Source organism: Quercus suber, unplaced genomic scaffold (genome assembly GCF_002906115.3).
Source record: "Quercus suber isolate HL8 unplaced genomic scaffold, Cork oak 2.0 scaffold_239, whole genome shotgun sequence".
NCBI lineage: Eukaryota > Viridiplantae > Streptophyta > Magnoliopsida > Fagales > Fagaceae > Quercus > Quercus suber.
In genome coordinates, this window is record NW_027069696.1 from 417829 (window position 1) to 435783 (window position 17955).

General features: G+C 39.6%; 1 protein-coding gene across 1 annotated transcript; it reads left to right on the forward strand.

Moving 5' to 3' along the window:
• The first annotated feature begins 16814 nt into the window (after nt 1–16814).
• On the forward strand, nt 16815–17216 carry LOC111992566 (uncharacterized). Its single transcript, XM_024024445.1, has one exon. The coding sequence runs from the start codon at nt 16815–16817 to the stop codon at nt 17214–17216; it is 402 nt and encodes a 133-aa protein (XP_023880213.1).
• Nucleotides 17217–17955: the final 739 nt, after the last annotated feature.

The window sequence follows — 17955 nt, forward strand, 5'->3', positions numbered from 1 at the left end:
CCCTTTTCAGTTTTTCAACCTCCCGCTGCAAATCTCGGTTCTTCTCTGCATGGGACATGTGGCTTCCGCCATGTGACTGGCTCTGACCAGGGGGTACGGTGTGCACGCTACCCTCGCGGTCCTGCCTTCGCTCTAGGTTAAGGAAAGGGTCCTCATGCTGAGGCGCCTTAGACTCCGCTTCTTGTTCACCGTGTTCAGCCATCACCTACTGTTGTCTCCACCCCTGTGCAAGCTCTTCCCACAGACTGCGCCAATTGTAGAGTCGGTTTTTGTCACCCAAGCCCAAAGGATATGGGTTTGAGGCCCAACGAACCCAGAATAATGAATTTGTAGAGAGTGGGCGAAAGAGCTGGGCTGGTTATGAAGCACAGAACAGTTGGCTAGGTCACGTGTAATAATGATAACATGAACTAAAGCTCAGATAACTCCATGAATGAATGTCCGAAGAGGTATTTTATTGGATGAACAACGATTACAACGTTCAGAGCTACAGTAAAACTTTTCTCTCTCTTTCCCTTTCTTTTTTCCCATCCTCTATTATCAGGGACCCTTCTTCTTTATATAGCATCCCTTCCTACCATCTCCATCGTCCACTTGTTCTTCATCCACGCATCCACTCGAGTGCATGTCACGTCGTGTGTCTACTTTAGTTCTTTGTGAGTGGCGGTAGCTGAGGTTGCACTGTTCAGGGGTTTTCTCCACATAAATGCGGCCAGAAAAGCTGTTGCAGCGCATTAAATGCGGTGGTACTAGCTTTTCCTTCAGATATTTTTTAGTTCTGATCATTCCCGGATCCACCCAGGACCAATCATCACCGTTGGGATCGTTGGGAAGATTAGTCAAACCTTCCACACGTTCGTTTGATCAAGGCTCATCATAGCCGAGGAGCAAGACTCCTCGGACCAATGGTGAGCTCTTCGGACGACACTCCCCTTCTGCCTCTGGGCTTCCTGCTTTAGAGGGGCCGCCCCAACCACCTATTAATCCTCGGAAACACCATGGCCCTTAACAGGGGGTTCTGGGCCCATTAAGTAGTTTTGGGCTTTTCCCCCCACACTACATATTTTGAAAATCTAATAATTAAATTGTATATTCTTTATACTTTTACTTTACAAGTTGAATTTTGTGTCAATCAGATATTATTTACAATATGATCAATAATCTTATATTTTATTCATAATTTTAAACTACAAAAACTTGCAATTTAAATAATTTATTAATGACATAACTGTTGATCTTTAATTTTTTAGAAATCTTACAAGTATGGAAGATATAAGAAGAAGATGTAATCTAATGGTGGATTTGTCAAAATTTACCTCTTATAAAAAGATATTGAGTAAGGTTATAGTATTAGGTTACAACTAATTTTGTAACTAAACTTTGTCTTTATTTAATTTAATTCAATTCATTTTTTTATTGTTTAAATACATTCTATTCTATTAAATTTATTTTTATTTTTTATTTTATGATGTACTCATTCCAACTTTTTTTTTTATGAGCTCACAAAACGAAGTATCAAAATCATGGATACCCGACGTGAGGGGAAAAAAAAAAACAAAAAACTGGCTTTTGGGCTTCACTGAGGTATGGTTCGCACTTGTCAGTGTTTAACCTTAGATGAGTTTGAATTTAAACCGATGGGACAATAGTTTAAATGGGCTCTATGCTGTTCTCATTTTTGTAAATAGGCTTCAGGGCCTCATTATTAAACACGACCTATGAAACGGTACTTAATAGAGGGACGGTCAAATTAAAAAGATGGGCCTGTCTTGGTAGGACATAGCTTTTTTTTTTTTATTTGGTTAAAGTAGAACACAATTTACAAATTTTTTTTTTTGGAGTGATTGACTTATGCATGGTTGCATAAAATCCATGATTATTACCTCATTTCATAACCTAATTAATCCAGCATAATTTACAATTATTTAGAAAACAAAAAAGCTGGAAACTTGTTTAGTAAGTAATATCCAAATTACACTTTTCCCAAAGATTGAAATATAATTTTCTTGAATCACAACTGACAATACTAATTGTGGGGCCAGCTATGTAAAGAGGTATTGGTAAGTTTATAGGAACTGGGCCTGCAGCCTAATGGCCCAGTCCGAGGATGGCAACCCGTCCAAGGATGATTTAATAAGAGCATAGTACAAATAATATAAGAAGAAGAGGTGAGGATTGCACATGAAAGTTCAAAGTGTGTCCGAGGATAAGTTTCACCTCGGAACTACAGTCCGAGGTGGATGCAACTATCTTGTTACCACGGGAGGGTCCACAAAATTGTATTGTAATTAAGAAATTGATATGAAATTGTGGAAGCAACAAATATCTTCTGACGCTGCTACCTCCACATTAAATGCTTCTCAGCTAACTCTCTGGCCGCATTAATGCAGAGGTGATGCCTGAACAGTGATCAAGCAGCCTTATGGTTGCTAGTTGGAAATCCTGGAGGTGGTTAGATGGGACAGAAAGGAGTTCTCAGAAGGGAATCTACACGTGTATGGTGAAAACAAGGGGAAGAATGTGGTATATAACGTGAAAGAGGATAACATTACAAAGGACTTGGGGAAGCTGCAGAAAGATCATAGCCTTTTCTGTCTAATAGAACTAGTTCTTTCTCTCACTCTCTAAAAATTTATTGTTTGGGCTTACTGGATTGTTTTCCTTCTTATTTTCGAGGGCTTTTCCAAATTGAGTCCTTACAATTGGCACCGTCTGTGGGAAGATCTTGATTTATTTGTAGGGAAAGGCAAGTGCAACAGCCGAGATGGAAGGGGGACCACTGCAACAGCCCGTGGTGGACCCACAACAGACAGATGTTAATCCACACCAGGTCGAATCCAGGGGGTCTCAGCATGATGATCCGTTAGCAGTCCATGAACAAAGGGGGGATCGTAAGGGAAGCGTGCGAACAACCTACACTGAGAGAAGTCATTCTAGGGGGAAAAGCCATATTTCCCATGTAAAGAATGATGAGGACATGCAACGTGAGATTAGTAAGTTAAAAAGGCAACTGCGACACGAGCGACGAAAGCGTAGGTCTCACCACTCCAGGCAATCTTCTGTGGAGTCAGAAGACACCAGTTATAGGCGGAGGTCAAGAACTCCACCCAGTGAGTCCTTTTCCTATGCTGAGGAGCACCACCACAGACAAGAGGATAAGAGTCTGCCTTGCCAGGGCTTAGGGAATGACGCCCTGAACAAAGCGTTGAGTCAAGTTTCCAAATCGCCTTTCACACGACCTATCGAAGATGCAAGTCTTCCTCGGTGGTTCCATCAGCTCGTGTTCACCATTTATAATGGACGAACGGATCCAGTGGAACATGTTAGCCATTTCAGTCAAAGAATGGTCGTTCACGCTAAGGATGAGGCCTTGATGTGCAAGGTTTTCCCATCTAGCCTGGGTCTAGTGGCGAAAAGATGGTTCAATGGTCTGAGAACGAATACTATTGATTCCTTTGAGAAGCTTACCCAAGCTTTTGGTGCCCGTTTTATAACTTGCAAGAAGGTTGTTCAGCCCTTGGGATCGTTATTATCTATGTCTATGCGGTAGGGGAAAACCCTGAAGGCCTATTTTGATAGATACTGGGAAATGTTCAACGAGGTAGATGGAGCCTATGATGACGTGGCCATCAATACCTTTAAGGAGAGCCTTCCAACCGAGCATGATCTGAGGAAATCTCTAACTGGTAAACCTGTTACCAACGTGCGTCAGCTTATGGATCGGATTGACAAGTATAGAAGAGTAGAGGAGGATCAAATACAGGGTAGAGGAAAGTCCAAGGTAGTCCCTAAGGAGAGAAAGGATTTCAGGTTGGACTGGTATAACAACAACCGACCTTGGAGAGACTTTGGGGGATAATTAGGATTTGCTAATTCCTAAGTGGTTAATGTCGTGTTCAGAGAACCAGTGCAACGGGTTTTAGAAAAGATAAAAAATAAGCCATTCTTCAGATGGCCCAATAGGATGGCAAGGGATCCCGCGAAACGTAATCAAAACCTTTACTGCCAATATCACCAGGATCATGGACATACTACTGAAGATTGTAGAAATTTGTGGGACCATTTGGATCAGCTGGTCCGAGAAAGGAGGTTGACCTAGCTTCTACATCAGTCCAGTGACCGAGGAAGCCAAATAGGTTCGACATTTAAGGGGGATGCTTCTTCAGGACCCCCTTTAGGTACGATACACGTTATATTTGCTGCCCCGGGTAGAACCGGATCTTGCTCCTCCAGGGTAATGTCTGTGTCTCATCATTTGGATGAGGGATCCGGTTCAACGCCGAAGAGAACCAGATTGGATGCATCGCTGGTGTCAGGCTTTTCAGAGGAGGATAAGAGGGGAATTATACAACCACATGATGATACTTTGGTGGTTACACTTAGAATCGGGGGGTATGACGTGAGAAGGGTGATGATTGACGAGGGGAGCGCAGCCGAGGTGATGTATCCCGACCTGCATAGGGGGTTGAATTTGAGACCCTAGGATCTAAGAGCTTACAGCCCCCCTGTGGTGAGTTTTGAAGGCAGATCGGTCATTCCAATGGGCATGATTAGATTGCCCATGTAGACTGGGTCGGATGTGGTGAAGGTGGATTTTATCGTAGTAGATGCTTTTTTTCCATACACGGCTATCTTGGGTTGGCCTTGGCTGCATACCTTGAGGGCTGTCTCTTCTACACTTCATCAGAAGGTGAAATATCCGTCGGGAGCCCAAGTATTAGAAATATTGGGAAATTAGACCATGGCTAGACAGTGCTTGATAACGACTATTCAACATCGGCCAGAGATAAACACTCCGGCCATGGCCGAGAATGATTTATAGCAGTCAAAGGCTCCGGCGACCCCCTTAAGCACATCTGCTGGGGGAGTGGAGTGTGAGAATTTGGAAAGGGTAAGTGTTAGTGATGACCCAGATAAGTTTATTCAGGTCGAGGCGCAGTTGCCTGAGGCGGAGAAGGAGCAGTTAGTTGAGGTCCTAAGGAGAAACATCGATGTGTTTGCGTGGGATGCTTATGAAGCCCCAGGGGTGGACCCAGACTTCATTTGTCATCATTTAAATGTTAATCCCTCTGTTATTCCAAAGAAACAACCACATCGGCGTCCATCTAGGGCGCATGCCTAGGCTATTAGGGACGAGGTGACCAAGCTCAAACAAGTAGGGGCTATCAAGGAGGTCTTTTACCCTCAGTTGTTAGCTAATACGGTCGTGGTGAAAAAGAAAAACGGAAAATGGCGTGTATGTGTTGATTTTACGGACCTTAACAAAGCTTGCCCAAAAGACCCTTTCCCTATGCCCTATATAGATTAGTTGGTAAACGCAATAGTAGGCCACCATCGGATGAGCTTCTTAGATGCCTTCCAGGGTTATCATCAAATCCCACTGGCATCGGATGACCAGGAAAATACTGTTTTTCTTACTCCCACTGGAAAGTATCACTACAAGGTGATGCCCATTTGGCCTGAAGAATGTAGGGTCTACTTACCAACGGATGATGACGAAGATGTTTGAACCACACTTAGGCAAGAGCATTGAAGTTTATATTGACGATATGGTTGTGAAGAGCAGGGTAGTGACTGAGCATGTGACAGATCTTACCAACATTTTTGAGATTCTAAGGAAACACAGATTGCGACTGAACGCGTCCAAGTGCGCATTCGGGGTGAGCTCGGGGAAGTTTTTGGGTTACATAGTGACTCACCGAGGAATTGAGGTGAGCCCCGATTAGATTAGAGCCATAAGTAGCTTGCAAGCACCTTGGAATCCCAAGAAGGTCCAGAGATTGACTAGGATGACCGCTACTTTGAATAGATTTATTTCCAGATCGGCGGATAGGTGCAGACCTTTTTTCCTTTTACTCCATAAATGGAAGGGATTCGAGTGGATAGAGGAGTGCGCCCTGGCATTTCAGCAGCTTAAGGAATATCTATCTCAGCCACCCATTATGTTTAGCCCCGAGGTGGATAAAGTCCTTTTTTCCTACTTAGCGATAACCACTCATGCAATTAGTTTTGTTCTGATACGAGTAGATAATGGCATACAACGGCCTGTCTATTACGTGAGCAAGACACTTCATAAGGCCGAGGTACGTTATCTGCCGTTGGAAAAGGCCGTTTTAGTAGTGGTACATGCTACAAGGAAACTTCCCCACTATTTTCAGGTGCATACTGTGGTCGTCCTAACTCAGTATCTGCTCAGGACAGTACTTCGGAGTGCAGACTACACTGGTAGGGTTGCCAAGTGGGGCACAATTCTAGGGGCTTTTGATATCAAATATATGCCTCGTACCTCTGTGAAGGGACAGATTCTCACCGATCTGGTGGCCGAATTTGCTGAAGGAAACAAGTCCACAGGGCATGGATGAAAAATCAGTTGGCCTCATCTCCATGCAACATGCTTCACCCTGGAAAGTGTATATGGATGGAGCAGCAAACCAGCGAGGGTTAGGAGTGGGGCTGGTTCTGATATTTCCTAAAAAGGTCATTATTGAGCAGTCTTTAAGGTTGGGATTTTCAGCTACTAATAACGAGGCAGAGTATGAAGTTTTGTTAAATGGGATGGCAATGGTCAAGAAACTAGGTGGGAAGGCAGTAGAGATTTTCTTCGATTCAAGACTGGTCGTGGGTCAGGTTAGAGGCGAGTTGGAGGCTCGGGACACCAGAATGCAAGAATACTTGGGCCAAGTTAGGCACATGCAAGTAAATTTTGAATTTTTTGAAGTAACCCATGTCCCTAGGAGCGAGAATGCCCATGCAGACTCTTTGGCTACCCTTGTTACCTCCTCGGTGCAAAACTTACCCCGAATGATAATAGTTAAAGACCTAGACGCACCCACCTCGGTAACAAGGAACTCTCTTTAGGTAAATCAAGTCAGTTTGGCGCGCAGCTGGATGGATCCTCTATTGCTATTCCTTGAAAAGGATATACTGCCCGAGGACAAGTTAAAAGCTGAAAAGGTGCAAGGAAGGCTCCTCGATTTTGGTTGTCCGAGGACAAAAAGTTATATAAACGTTCTTTCTCTAGGCCATATCTGCTCTGTGTACATCCCGAAGCATCAGAGGCACTCTTAGAAGAGCTACATGAGGGGATTTGTGGAAGTCACACTAGAGGGAGATCTTTATCTCACCGTGCAATTACTTAAGGGTATTGGTGGCTAGGTATGCAAAAAGAAGCACATGAGTATGTTAGGAAATGTGATCAATATCAAAGACTTGCACCGAACATCCATCAGCCGAGGGGAGTTCTTAATCCACTTTTCAGTCCTTGGCCCTTCGCTCAGTGGGGCTTAGACATTGTTGGCCCTTTCCCTAAAGTCATAGGAAATAAAAAATATTTGCTGGTTGGCACAGATTACTTTACGAAGTGGGTCGAAGCTGAGCCTTTGTCCAATATTAGGGATGCAGATGTCAAGAGGTTTGTTTGGAAAAATATCATTACTCGATTCGGGATTCCTCAAGCTCTCATCTCGGATAATGGTCTTCAATTTGATAGCAAAGCTTTCAGAAAGTATTGTTCCGATCTGGGGATAAAGAACAGATATTCTACTCCGGCCTATCCGCAGGGAAATGGGCAGGCCGAGGCTGTCAACAAGGTCATATTGGGTGGACTCAAAAAAAGGTTGGATGATGCAAAGGGGAGATGGGTGCAGGAGCTGCCACATGTCCTCTCAACATATCGAACAACACCTCAGCGGTCAACAGGGGAGACCCCATTTTCAATGACTTATGGGGCTAAAGCTGTGATTCCTCTTGAAATAGGTTTTCCCACACTAAGGACCAGTATTTCCACCTCGGAGGGGAATGATGAGCTGTTGAAGAAAAATCTGGACTTGATAGACGAACGACGAGAGAATGCGATGGTTTAATTGGCCTACTACCAACACAAGCTAAAACAAGGTTATGATGCAAATGTCAGGTTGAGGCCGTTGGCCCCAGGAAATCTGGTATTGAGGAAAGTCTTGGGAACTACCAAAAACCCAGCATGGGGAAAGTTGGGGCCTAATTGGGAAGGACCATATCGTATCACATCTGTAACTGGTATAGGTGCTTATTACTTAGAAGATTTGGATGAAAAAACTGTACTCCATCCCTGGAATGTAAGCAACCTAAGGAGGTATTATTATTAATAAGAACAATTCCATTTTACTTCCTTTTACAATTTGTCCTAATTTTGCAACTTGTCCATTGAAGTGTTAAATAGAAACAAAGTTATGTCAGGTCCTCGGACCACAAACTTAGTGAAAATTAATACACTATGACATCCGTTGAAGTATTAAACAGAAACTAAGTTATGTCAGGTCCTCGGACCACAAACTTAGTGAAAATTAATACACTATGACATCCTTTGAAATATTAAACAGAAACTAAGTTATGTTAGGTCCTCGGACCACAAACTTAATTAGTGAAAATTAATACACTATGACATCCGTTGAAATATTAAACAGCAACTAAGTTATATCAGGTCCTCAGACCATAAACTTAGTGAAAATTAATACACTATGACATCCATTGAAGTATTATACAGAAATTAAGTTATGTCAAGTCCTCGGATCACAAACTTAGTGAAAAATAATACACTATGACATCCGTTGAAGTATTAAACAGAAACTAAGTTATGTCAGGTCCTCGGACCACAAACTTAGTGAAAATTAATACACTATGACATCCGTTGAAGTATTAAACAAAAACTAAGTTATGTCAGGTTCTCGGACCACAAACTTAGTGAAAATTAATACACTATGACATCTTTTAAAGTATTAAAGAGAAACTAAGTTATGTCAGGTCCTCGGACTACAAACTTAGTGAAAATTAATACACCATGACATCCTTTGAAGTATTAAATAGAAACTAAGTTATGTCGGTCCTCGGACCACAAACTTAGTGAAAATTAATACACTATGATATCTATTGTAGTATTAAACAGAAACTAAGTCATGTAAGATCCTCGAACCACAAACTTAGTGAAAATTAATACACCATGACATCTATTGAAGTATTAAACGAAAACTAAGTTATGTCAGGTCCTCGGACCACAACTTAGTGAAATTTAATACGTTGTGACCTCAATCGAAGTATTATACAGAAGTTAAGGTATGACAGAGTGTTTATACAACAAACTTAGTAGAAATTAGTGCTTTTAAAAGGGGCTCCGGGCAACTAAAATTGTATATCAAAGCAAACTCCATAAGCATCATTTAAAGCATTTTAAGGTGGTCAATACCTCTATAGGTTAAACATTTAGAATGCTATCTCAAAATTGGAATTCCTTAATGAATTTAAAGTAAGCCTTTGTAGGGCTGGGGAGTTCACTGTTATAGTCTGCTTTGGTCCCCAATTAGCATACATAAAGTTAAGTTCTCCATTATAGTATCGGATTTCATTCCTCTATAGTCTAGGATCATGTAAAAATGAAGAACATTCGTGCAGGAAATTATACAAGTGACAGATAAAACCACAATATCTAATATAAATTTGGAAAGGAAAATATACATTGCAACTAAAAATATCCTCAAAAAACTCAACACTAAAAAAAAAAAGAAAAAAAAAAAGAGAGAGAGAGAGAGAGAAAAGAAAAATAAAATGAAATGGAAAATGCAAGGAATTTAACTACAATAACTATTTGTTTAATTTTATTTGGAGCTTGGGTTGGGGGGCTTTGACAGTTGCCTCAGGAGGAACACCTTTTTCTTTCTCCTTTTGAACTCCTTCAGCTGGCAAAGTGGTTGATGCTAAAGCCTGTTCAAAGCTTTGAGAGGTTGCTCCATCCTTAGGCCCCTCTACTGCCTTGTCCGAAGAAACATCTTGGGCAACTTCAGGCACTTTGGGTTGCTCAACCTGATTGAAAGGGAGAGGATTTTGAATTTGGGCTTCTTTGGCTGAATCAGCAGCTGCGGAGGATGCGTCCTGTGACTGAGAAGAAGGACTTGAGGCTCGTATAGCTGGAGGCAAGTAGACATTTTCTAGTTTTCTCAACTCGGAAGAAGGGTCAACTCCAGCTCGGTTGAGAGCTTCTATCCAAGTTTGGGCATAGTATACTCGACACACAACTGGCACCTCAGCCCCAAATTTGTCCTTCGTTTCTGCTACGCCGATGTCATATCCTTCTTGTTTGGCTTTGTCTTTTTCTTTCTCAGCCTTATCTTTTGCTATCTCTGCCTCAGCCTTTGCCTTCTCAGCCTGGTCTTTGAGCCTCTAGGCTTCCTCCAATTGCTTCTTCAGTTTTGATATTTGTTCCTTGGAGGTGGCCAGCTGGTCATTGGCATCGCACAGAAGCTTCCTCTGGTCCTCGGCCTACCTGTGAGAGTTCTCCAAAACTGACTCAGCGCTCTTACGAGCGTGTTCCTCCTCGGATAACTTCTTCTTCAGCTGCACACTGCTTTATTCAGCAATAGTGAGTGTTTGCACACCTGTAGCCCGCTTCTTCCTCTCATCATCCAGTTGCTGGCCATAAGAATTAGTTATTTCCTCCATCCTAAAAGTGGCTTGGACAGCCTAGAAGAAAGGGAGTTAGAAACGCAATAAATAAAGTTGTGTATGACATTTATAATTAAAGGAACAAAGCTAAAAGGGTATCATACCATGCCCAGATATCTCTTAGCATTCAGAAAGACTTCATTCTTTCTTATGCCTTTCAGCTCTGCCATGTCCTTGGGAAGTAGGAGGGTTTCCTCTAGGACTGAGGCAACGTGGCACCCAATTCCACCATTGAAATCCCTAAGTGAGGCATCCTCCCTCAGGGGCTCACCGCCAAGCATGGGTGCGGGGAGCCAAGCCTCGGGCTCCGAGGATGGAGTGGCAGTCCTTTCCACGACTCGCTGAGGTCCGTGGCTGACCTTTTGCTGCTTCGTAGCTCGTTGAGTATCATCTTCAAGAGGGGGACGACACCTCCCGGCCTCTACCACTTCCTTGTCTTTTGCATCCCTCCTCCTTTTCGGATCAATAGGTTCTTTCACAGGAGGTTAGGATGGTTGATGAGGGGGAAGAGGAGATTTGGGAGGAGGAGGAAGTTTGGGCTGAGTTGACTTCCCTGGCGCGCCCCTTCCGGGCTGGCCTTCAATCACGTCCATCAAGCTCCTCTGGCTCTTTCTCTGAATGCCCATTTCGTCAGAAATCTCCTCAAGAGATTGGGGTTGATTGAAAACTTCAAATTCATTTGCAGAGTCTAGCAACTCTACAACTCCCTCCGAAGCTTGTTCTTCATCTTCTTCTTCTTCTTTTTCTTCTCCTTCCTCTCTTTCTTTTTCCTCCTTCCCTTTCTGAGGAATGGAACATGATGATGAAGCTTTTACAGAATGAGTGGCCACATATAATGGCTGAGTAAAAGGGGTACCTTCAAGAATTGGAACACCCTCAAGAACAATAAATTCTTCAAAAGCTACACTGATGCGGTGAAGCTGAGGATCTTTAGCCTTTATCACGCACTTAGGAGCTTGAAAGGCCTTGGAAATTGGTTTGTATCGAAGGATTATGTGTGTTGCTCTCAGTTGGCCGTCAGATGGGTTCACATACACCTCGGATCGCAGGATTCTATCTAAGCTCTCTCTGTTAACCAGTCTGAACTGAGGTCTGGTGGCGTGCTTGTCTGCAAAATCTTTATCATAAATAAGGATAACTTGATCTAAAAACTATAATCTAAATTATATAGGCTTATAGCCCAAAAATCCCTCCTGGTTTTCCCTCTTTGGTCGGACAGGGTAAACGATCATGCCACTCCCCAGAAAAAATTAAAAAAAAAATCATCTTTTAAGCCCTTATTTGACGTTAGGAGGCATTGGATAAACCTTACTTCTGGGAACCTAGACTTAAGGTAGTATCCCCGACCCTTCAGATGATTGAGATTGTACACCCAGTTCACATCGTGATGGGTCAGGCCTAGGGTCATCATCACATTTAGGGCTTCTATACTCCCTAGCACCCTGAACATTTTCGGAGCGCATTGTGTGGGAGACAACCTAAAGAATCTAAGATAGCTCTTAGTGAGGGTACCTATAGGAATGGTCATTCCTCCCTCTATAAAGGCGATCATAGGGATGACCACTTCCCCTGTCTTCCTATCATTTAACCACGTCTCCGTGGAAGCATACCTCATACCCATTGTTGGGGGAATCTTATACTTAGCTCTAAATGTCTGTATATCCTTCTCGGACTCAACTAGACTCTTGAACCTACCCATTTTCTAAAAGTTGTGAAGAAAAATTAGCGAAGAGGATTGAAGGCTAAGAAAGGTTAAGGAAACTTACAGGTTTGGAAAATGAACTCCTCGGACAGACTTTTAGTATTTATGAGAGCGTGGAGAGGTGAAAAAGAGAGACAGGTTCAATGAATACATGCTAAAACGGTGTGATTTTTGTAACTGAAAAGAGAGTTGATTTGAAAAGCTCTTTATAGTGGCGTAGAAATTGCAAGCGGGAAAAATCCCCCTATAAATACTGAAAATCCTCCACCGTTAGATTTACATCTTGCCGTTGAATGTGGGGGACAGAGAGGCAGCCATAATTTAATAACGGCATGCTCCTGACGCCTAAAACGTCATAAGTGCGCCTTGGGCAGGTAGAAAGGCGTTCTAGAGATTCAGAAAAGGGGATGACGGCAGGATATCAAAATCTCCCTTCTGTCAAGGCGACAAAAAGTGAGATTTTGAGGGGTTATTGTGGGGCCAGCTATGTAAGGAGGTATTGGTAAGTTTGTAGGAACTGGGCCTGCAGCCCAATGGCCTAGTTCAAGGATGGCAACCCGTCCAAGGATGATTTAATAAGAGCATGGTACGAATAATATAAGAAGAAGAGGTGAGGATTGCACATGAAAGTCCAAAGTGTGTCCGAGGATAAGTTTCACCTTGGAACTACAGTCCGAGGTGGATGCAACTATCTTGTTACCACGGGAGGGTCCACAAAATTGTATTGTAATTGAGAAACGGATATGGAATTGTGGAAGCAACAAATATCTTCTGACGCTGCTACCTCCACATTAAATGCTTCCCAGCTAACTCTCTGGCCGCATTAATGTGGAGGTGATGCCTAAACAGTGATTAAGCAGCCTTATGGTTGCTAGTTGGAAATCCTGGGGGTGGTTAGATGGGACAAAAAGAAGTTCCCAGAAGGGAATCTACACATGTACGGTAAAAATAAGGAGAAGAACGTGGTATATAACGTGAAAGAGGATAACATTACGAAGGACTTGGGGAAGCTGCAGAAAGATCATAGCCTTTTCTGTTTAATAGAACTAGTTCTTTCTCCCACTCTCTAAAAATTTATTGTTTGAGCTTACAGGATCGTTTTCCTTCTTATTTTCGAGGGCTTTTCCAAATTGAGTCCTTACACTAACAATACAAAAAAAAACATTAATGATTCTCTCTCTCTCTCTCTCTCTCTCTCTCTCTCTCTCTCTCTCTCTCTCTCTCTCTCTCTCTCTCTCTCTCTCTCTCTCTAGTCTCCTACTTATCTCTCTCATGCAGTTTATTAGAATAATTCAAACCTGGTGGGTAAGACTATTTAGCTGGTGATTGGCACGTGGCCTGACCCTTGATCTTTGGGACCGTTCGGAAAAGTCTAGATAGTGAGTTTTGAAGCTGCATGCTTGCTACTATGCGTAAGATAGCTAGCCTCGCTGTGACTCATCATCAGCTAGGAATTAGGATATGCGCACTCTATCATACTTGGTGTCGAATTAAGATTGTAATTCCAGGTGTGACTGGTGATACAAGCCTTTATTTCTATTATTTACATTGTTTACCTTCGGTACTTATCCCCAAAATTTCATCAAAAATTTTTGGCATCCTCTAACATTACATTCTCATATATATATATATATATATATATAGTATTGTTACTTCATTTTGACTGAGCCCCCCCCATTCACAACGCAAAACACAAATAGGGTGAAACTTCTAGTATTGATAGATACAGTATTGTCACTTATATAGTATTGTCACTTCATCTTGACTGAGCCCACCCCATTCACAACGCAAAACACAAATAGGGTGAAACTTCTAGTATTGATAGAGTACTTTTTGGTTTGCATTACTTATTTGTGGGTCCATAATTCACGCGGTCACGCCCAAGGTTGAAGCTAATTTTTTTTTTCTACACACACATATAATCATACTTAAACATGATTCTTACATTATTTATTAAATAATATGTATAATTTTTTTCTTACATAAGAAAATTCCATAAAGTCAAGTTTTATATAATTATGTGTAACTATCCCTTAAATATTTTTTTAAGTCTTAAATTAAGGGTTTTTTATTAAATAAATTAAAGATTGCAATAAAGATTATTTTTATATGCTTTAATATATACAATGTATTATAAGATAAATATGAAAATAATAAAACCAATGGAAAACTTTTGTTTTGTTCAATTATGGATGACACAATAGAAAGTGTCACAAACTTTTAATCATAAGAATCATAGCATATTTTCTTCTAAAATACGAAAAGGTGTCCATTCATTCCTATATTACTGACTCTCTAAATTCTTCTAAAAAAAATTACTAACCCTCTAAATACACAAAAAAAAAAAAGGAAAAAAAAATTACTTATATACTTTTGGCCGTATGCTTTAAATACTCCTAAATTTATGAGTTATATATAACAAAAAAAATGTTAAAAGAAAAATAAAAATGATCCTTTAATTGAGTTTGTACATATATGGAGGGCAGATAAGTATAAATTTTAAATAAAGGGAGTGGGGAGAAATATGCAGAGAGAACCCTTTGCCCCTCTTTCACCACTTTTTTGATATATATTTTTTTATTATGAATCATTCATAATAAATTATATCAATATTTGTGAAAAAAATTATGAAAAATAATGTTTTCTTAAAGCAAGAATTTCTTTTTCTTTCATGCATAATCCAACATTTCATATAGTAATAGTAATTAATTAAGGCTGCCTTTTCATCATCACCTCGTTTCTGAATGTGGACTATTTCTGCGTTTTGGCCTTTTCATGACACATTAACCCCAGTTTCAAGTGGCACAGCAAGAAAAACTTTCCAAAGGTAGGCAATGTTTGACTGTTTGTATAATGATATGACATTTTATGGTTAAGAACTTAATTGAGTAATAATCTATATTAAGAATTCATACTCTACTCATATATTGACCAAAAAAAAAAAAACAAAAACAAAAACAAAAAAACAAACAAACACACACACAACATAATTACTAGGTATCAAATTTTTGGCCTTTTCATGACACATTAACCCCAGTTTCAAGTGGCAAAGCAAGAAAAACTTTCCAAAGGTAGGCAATGTTTGAATGTTTGTATAATGATATGACATTTTATGGTTAAGAACTTAATTGAGTAATAATCTATATTAAGAATTCATACTCTACTCATATATTGACCAAAAAACAAAAACAAAAACAAAAAAACAAACAAACACACACACAACATAATTACTAGGTATCAAATTTTTGGCCTTTTCATGACACATTAACCCCAGTTTCAAGTGGCAAAACAAGAAAAACTTTCCAAAGGTAGGCAATGTTTGACTGTTTGTATAACAATATGACAAATTTTATGGTTAAGAACTTAATTGAATAATAATCTATATTAAGAATTCATACTCTACTCATATATTGACAAAAAAAAAAAAAAAAAACACAACACAACACAACATAATTACTAGGTTTCAAATAAATGTAAATATTTTTACTTAAAAATGTAAACTTATCATATAATAAATTCGAATAAGTATTTTTGTATTTTCTAAGTTGAGGTATATGAATTTGTATATAAATATAACTATCACATAATTAGAGTATAATTAGGACACTTGGCATGGAATTAGAATGTATAAAAGAATTTTTTTTAAAAGACTTGGCAGCAAATAATAAGGAATTAAAATGATACTTGGTACAAAATTAGAGAGTAATTAAAATCTAATTTGAATTCTTGATTGAACTTTCAATTTAATATATTATATATGATTTTTGTGTTATTATATATCTATTATTTAGATTTATTTTAATGAGAAGATAGAAAGATTTTTTTATTAAATATAAATGATGAAAGACTTTTTAAGTGAGATAAAGAGGAAAAAAAAATGTATATAGATTTCTTAAATTTTGGCAAGATAAACACTTTTTTAAAAGGAAAATAAATTTTCATTAAATAAATTTTATTTTGTATATATTTTTGGTTGTTACATAACACATAAGTACAGTATTATATTTTAGGATTAAGATTATGTTTTTTTTTTTTTTTTGGGGCTTCATTCAATTGCCTAAATTGCTTAATGTATAAGTTAAGCTGGCCCAAGTTATAACTTAACAAATATATATTAAGGGTCTGTTCGGATACTGTTTATTGTTAAAAATTAAAAATATTGTAATAAAATAATTTTTAAATATATTAATAATGCCATTAAACCCAATTTTTTTAAAAAAAAAATAAAAAATATTTATAAATGACGTAAACAGTACATAAACTCACAGAAAAATAAGCTCCTACCGAGAAACGTGTAAAATAAGCTTCTCAAACGGAGATTAAAGATTCATTTTTAGTCTTTCTCAAAAAAAAAAGATTCATTTTTAACCAGCTTTTTTAGCCTATAGAAAGATGACACGCAATAGCAACAGCGGCATAAAGGTAACTGTGGTTTAGTTCTGAGTGTCACAAGTCACAGGAAGCCACTGCATGTTGCAGTAACTTGTATAAATACCCAAAGGCCTCCATCAGAGCTCTCACCCAACCAATTCCAACGATTTCCTGAATTCATTTGATCACAAAAACACCTCCTCCTCCTCCATTTCCTTCGCATCTTTTCATCTTTTAAGTTTTCTTTGATCTAAATATTCAACTGGACTTGATGGGTTACCCAAATAGACCTGGTCATGGGGCTGGGGGTGCATATGGCAGATATCCACCTCCACCTGCATCGGCTTATGGCAGTGTGTACCCACCGGCACCTCTTTATGGTGGCGGATACCCACCTGCTCATGCTTATGGTGGGTACCCACCTGCGCCGGCATATGGCGGATATCCACCTCCACCTGCTCATGCTTATGGCGGATATCCACCTCCACCTGCTCATGCTTATGGGGGGTACCCACCTGCTCATGCTTATGGTGGGTACCCACCTGCGCCGGCTTATGGCGGGTATCAGAATCGTCCTAGCATTCCTGGAATTGTGGTGGCTGGGATTCAAGCGCTGGCAATAGGTGTGGACATCTTTAATTTGTTTGGTGATGGTAGTGGTTTCAATTTCTGAATCTAGTCCTAGGGTTGTTTTATGTTTCGGATTCAGAAAGTGAAAAGTGTGTGGTATTTTATATATGTTTCATGTTTAAAAGAAAAAGGTTTGTTTTTATGTTTCGATTGTATGTATGTCTTTCTTATGATTGTATCGGTTTGGACGGAGATAGTGGAGAAGGAAATATGGCTATATATGGACTTCCCTCTTTACTGTTCCCCATCTAAAACCTACATATTAGGTCTAGAAGTTCAAACTTTGTATTTTCTTTTCAAAAGTATGCAATTTGATTGTTGGTAATGAATATGGAAGTATGGTTTTGTGTTTGTAACTTCTGTTCCCAAGATTGTTATTTGATTTTTAGTTATAAAAATAGAAATATGGGTTTGTGTAGAGATATATTGGGCTCTAAAGTTGTCTTTAGGATGTTGTTTTTGAGAAACAGGATACCATTCAGCTTCTCTAAAGGTAAGATTCATCTTTTAATTTGTGTTTTGGCCTTTGAAGAAAACTTATTTTATTAGGAGAAAAGAAAAACTGAAAAAGAAGAAAAAAGAAGTATATATATATGGGGATTTGCACACATTTTATTCTTTTTGCAAATTTAATTATTTAGAAAGAGTTCACACTGTTTATTCATTCTGTTTATTATGGATGTTCTCAAATAAATTTCTGATATTGAATCCCTGTTGTGTGAAGGGAAATGATGCTAACAATTTCATATGGAAGAGATATTGATTTTTGTTGGCTTGATTCT

Bases quoted from the DNA above. Each gene is read 5' to 3' on its own strand.
- LOC111992566 (XM_024024445.1), top strand. From the start codon at position 16,815: ATGGGTTACCCAAATAGACCTGGTCATGGGGCTGGGGGTGCATATGGC.